Source organism: Berghia stephanieae, chromosome 3, assembly GCF_034508935.2.
Source record: "Berghia stephanieae isolate SIO BIC M18660-M18661 chromosome 3, UCSD_Bste_1.3, whole genome shotgun sequence".
NCBI lineage: Eukaryota > Metazoa > Mollusca > Gastropoda > Nudibranchia > Aeolidiidae > Berghia > Berghia stephanieae.
This window is the reverse complement of record NC_088362.1, coordinates 73,166,014-73,171,040: the sequence shown is the minus strand read 5'-3', so window position 1 is coordinate 73,171,040 and position 5,027 is coordinate 73,166,014. Positions and strand designations below refer to the sequence as shown.

The 5,027-nt window shown below is 35.9% G+C and overlaps 1 protein-coding gene across 2 annotated transcripts in view; it reads left to right on the top strand.

Annotated features, from left to right (window-relative positions):
- LOC144968405 (uncharacterized) overlaps positions 1-4,820 on the top strand; it is a gene marked incomplete at its 3' end in the record, with an annotated part of 181,968 nt that extends 177,148 nt beyond the window's left edge. Inside the window, 5 exon segments of one of the 2 annotated variants that reach the window (XM_078906713.1) lie at positions 898-1,112; positions 2,238-2,380; positions 2,644-2,878; positions 3,858-4,139; positions 4,739-4,820. In XM_078906713.1, the coding sequence (XP_078762839.1) occupies positions 898-1,112; positions 2,238-2,380; positions 2,644-2,878; positions 3,858-4,139; positions 4,739-4,820 (957 nt within the window). 2 annotated transcript variants of the gene reach the window in all.
- Positions 4,821-5,027: the final 207 nt, after the last annotated feature.

Genomic DNA, 5,027 nt, shown 5'->3' with positions numbered 1-5,027 from the left:
GACAGAGACAACGCTGTTAACGGCCAGGTACTCATTTTCTATCGGAGTACGGTGAGAGCATGTGAGTAAAGAGCCTTATCCAAGGACTCAACTATGCGCCCTGCGAGGCTCGAACCCAGGACCTTCCGATCCGAAAGCGAGAGTCATACCACAAGACCACATAGCCGCAGATAGGATAGCTTAGCGTGAACATCAGCAGAAGTGGTTGTGAAGTAGAACCGCGGATTTCCGGCGAGATTTTAGTTGCCGGCTAAATGAATGAATACTTCCTTAAGTTGCCGACTACCTACTCGTATTCATGAATACTTCTGAACAAAAGAGAAAATGAGGCAACGAATTCACTGATTTTTACAGAGCAAGCATTTTGAAATTTGGTACTAGACGTCTACATGAATCAGTGAACAACTTATATTCTTGAACAAGACTGAAAGACGGAATACTTTTAAAACCAAACGTAACTTTTACCATAAATGTGACGACAATAAATACTTACTGTAAAATTCAAGCACAACACAATTTGATTTCTATGAAATGATTCATGAATACTTTTGATCCGAGATGCAAGGTGCCGACTCATACTATTCGCTGCTTGTAATCGCTTGGTCCGGGATTCATTCACCTATTCATCACAGTCCCATTATGAAGATGTTTGTGATGATTATGGTGACAATAGTATCGTCATGATAAACCAAGAACGTTTCTCTTATTTAGCTTGATTTTAGGTAAAATATTTCAGTTTTAACTGTTTTTGCCGTTGGACAGAATAGTTTTTAGCCCTTGAATGTTCCATATGAATTTATTTTTCTTATCTTCTAAGATTTATTTATATTTTTCAATGACAGCAGCTAGCAGCACAATAATATCCACTTGCTCACTTTGATCTTTTACCTTTTATAGAATTCAGAGCGTTCATGGCAACACCACTGAGGATTGTTGCCGGGCCAGCCACACAGATTGTAAAGTCAACGACGACAGCAAATATCCCAGTCTGAATACACGGTGCTCAGGGTACCAAAGCTGTACTGTCCAAGTACAAAAAGTACAAACCAGGATGTCTTGTATCCATCGGAAATACTCAGAGTACATGACCATCATTTATGACTGCGTGCCATGTAAGTAAAGATATTAAATGTAAATACGTCGTGATCTGTCTTCATATCTTTCTATTACTTTCTTGTGCAACATTCCTAGCAGAGACATTGGCTGAGGGGAAAACAGTCAAATTTATAGTATTATTTTTCACAGATGATATTCTTCTTCTTGTAAATCATCTCTTTGTTAGGTACTGTTCCTTTTTTAAAATGTATAATGGTTTGTAAACATTTGAGTGTATTCCACTTCGTGGGATACTGTGCTGGTGTCCTAGTGAGACTTTTAGGTGATCTCAAATTAAAAACGTTGATTATATTATGCTCTTGGAAGGTACATCTGTTCCCTATTTGAACAAATTCCCATTTGTCTTGGGGTTTTTTCTTTCGCTATCAATTGTAGTCAAAAACTTTTTTGACTATCCCGTTTTCTTCCTTTTTACTGGCTCGCTGAATTGACCAAAATGTATCTCAAGCGCCGCAAATCTCTTAAAAACAAAATTCAGAGGTTTAAAGCATAACAATTATACTTTAGACTGGGTCAATGTTTGACAACAATCAATCCTTTATTCAATCTATTATTTGTTTTCCTTTTTTTTTGGTTATATTCTACTTTTAAATTATCTATTTTTATATTTATTTATTTTGTTAAAAATCCATCTCTATATTTATGACTGTATCTATTTATTTTCTATTTACGTTTTAGTTACCTAGTTACTACTACTTCTACTCATGCTACAACTTACTACTTCTACTAATACTACCACTACTACTACTACTACTACTACTACTACTACTACTACTACTACTACTACTACTACTACTACTACTACTACTACTACTACTACCACTACTACTACTCCTACTACTACTACTACTACCACTACTACTACTACTACTACTACTACCACTACTACTACTACCACTACTACTACTACTAATACTACTACTACTAATACTACTACGACAATTACTACTACAAGTGCTACAACAACCACTACTACTACTGCTACTACTACTTCTACTACTACTACTACTACTACAACTGCTATTAACACTACGACTGCTGCTATTACCAATATTCAATTCTTTCATTCCATTTATTTATTTGTTTATTAAAATCCATTTATAATCTCGTCTATTTTCTAGTGGGAGATATAGTCAACTTTTGTTCCAACGACAAAAGACGTGGAAAGTCCTTGTTTCTGTCCAACAAAGAATATCCACAAGCCATCAGACCCACTGACAAACAGACTGACTGTAAATGCATGGTTAGAACAACAAATTCTAAAGTAAGGCATTATAGTGTAATGTAATGTTCAGAAAATAATTATTTATTAACGGTTGAAAAACGTAGAATAAAGAATCACTGATATAATGAAATAAACACGTTGATATAACGTCATGAGATATTGTGTCCCAGTCTCTCCAATATTCTTTATCATTGAGTTCTATAATGACTGTTTATACTTACGCTAATGTTTAAACGATAGTTCCAATCACATTCCTTCTGACGAAAACTTCCATTCTTCGCATTTCTGTTCTTTTATTTCAGATGATCAGTATCCATTCTGTGGATGTGCTCTTAGCCTGGGCGGAGCGTGGACCAAGAGAGTGTCGTCGTAGCTTGAGAATACAGGACCCTATGTCGTATGAAAGACACATCCAGTGTGCACACCGAGGCTTCTATGGCTTTCGAACCATCTACAGTCGAAGCGTCAATAACGTGACAGTGACATTGTCCAGTAAGCCAGGGGATGGGATGGCATTCGTTTGGCTGCAGGTTAAAGGTGTGTATTTGTGACCCATCGCTAAGGAAAGGAATTTTGTCGGAATGAACTTGATTATTCTTGAAATAAGATTTTTTTTCAATAAGCAAAACCTTGATGTGGCATGAGCCGATTAGAAGAAGAGCAAAGACACTAGGTGAGAGATTAAAACTTTGGTTAAACGACATTATGGCAGACACAGAGTGTAACGATAACATGCAAATAGTTAAACTGAGCATCATCCTGTGTGATCGCCGTGAACATAATATTTGTAGTTCTGATAATCCAAATTGTTATGGTCTCATTGTTGTAATAGAAATGCTCCTAGACCAATACAAAATATTGTCCGACACATGTTAAATAAGCCTAATAATTGCGTTCTACTATCAGACCTGCAAATATGTGCACGTCGCGTACGGTATGTCTTTTTCACTGACCTCATTATCGAGAAGTAGTCGTTATTTTTAAAGCCATGAACTCTCTCCTTACCGGCAATTATCAAAATTTCCCGCAAAACTTCACATTCAACAAACATACTTTTTTTTCACTAAAACATAATATCAGTAAGTTTTTGCTACATATATTTTGTTCTCAACAAAACGAGCTCTACAGCACGGTATTAAACTTAGTGGCGTACAAAGGACATGAGAATGAGAAAAATATTGGCTGTATCGTAGCAAATGTGACGATTTTGCATGGTTGGTTAACATTTTTTGGACCCACAGTATGCATAAAAGTCAAAACATTATTTGTATTTCTCATTTTCTTATGTTGAAACTAAATATAATCCTATTTTAGCATTTGTAGTTAACTGTTCCAGAATTAAGATAATGATGCTGGAGTCATAATAGAGGGTAGCTTATTGTTTGTCGTTTTCTTTCTTTTTTTTTGGGGGGGGGGGGGCGTGCTTTGTTGTATACCATATTTATAATTTCGTAATAAAAGGTCTAGAAGAAATAATAATGGTTGTAATAATGATTGTTCTATTTTATGAATACAGGAAGCGAATCCGACAGCACTGTTGAGGTTTTGTGTGGTGACGCTCTTCAAATTGTACTGGATGCAATTGAGGAGAAACGGAGGAGGGAAAGAATAAACGAGGAATTGGAGAGAAGACGAAAGGAAGAGGAAGAGAGGAAAAGGAAAGAAATGGAGAAAGGCCAAAACAGACTGGATGGGAATGTGAAGTCGAAAGACGGCGATGAAGATGGAAGTCATCGTAACAGTACCATAGGCGGTGACCCGACGAAGGCGACAAGCAGAGGCTACGAGAATGACCTGAGTAAGTTCATTTTTACAAGTTAATTGCCGTACTCCTGAAAAACTCGTATTAAAAAAAAAATAAAATAAAAATTAAAAAAAAAAAAAAAATTAAAAAAAACAAAACAAAAAATATATATAATATATATATATATATTATATATATATATATATTATATATATATATATATATATATATATATATATATCGTATATGTATGTCAAGGTAGACTATAGCTCATATTTATGAAATAATGATTTTATGAGTTCAATCGAAATTTTGACAGTGAGATCATGGGGAAATTCAAAATTGAATTAGTCCAATTGAGCTAGGGACTGTTGTAATCTCTTTCTTTTTAGTTGCCCTATAGGTACATGGTCAGTTATTGCCAAAACTCTGGTGCTGGCACTCATTAACGACGGTATGAATAATTACGTGGTTAGCACGATGGTTATTGTTAGAGTGGTTGTGTTCTTTATAAAGTTAAAATTTCTTTCTAAATGTCTATTTCGGATATAAATGATGTATTTGGAAGCGCATTGAGCACGATGAAGCAATTGTAATGCTCTTTTACTAATATAAAAGTTGTTTTGATATTTATTGTATTTTATTCTTTTCAGTCCCAATCATCGCGGGAATCGTGGCTGCAGGATTCATTCTCATCGTCATTGTCATCATTACAATAGCCTGTTATTGCAGAAGGTAAGAGCAAAACGATCTAATCGTCGTTGAATTTGTATATAGAGGGCAAAATAGTAATCAATTACGTCCTCCTCCTCTCCTCCTCCTGTTACTCTCCCTCCTCCTCTTCCTCCTCCTCCTCCTCCTCCTCCTCCTCCTCCTCCTGTTCCGCTTCCTCCTCTATCTCCCCTCCTGCTCCTCCTACTTCGTCTTCTTCTTCTTCTTCTT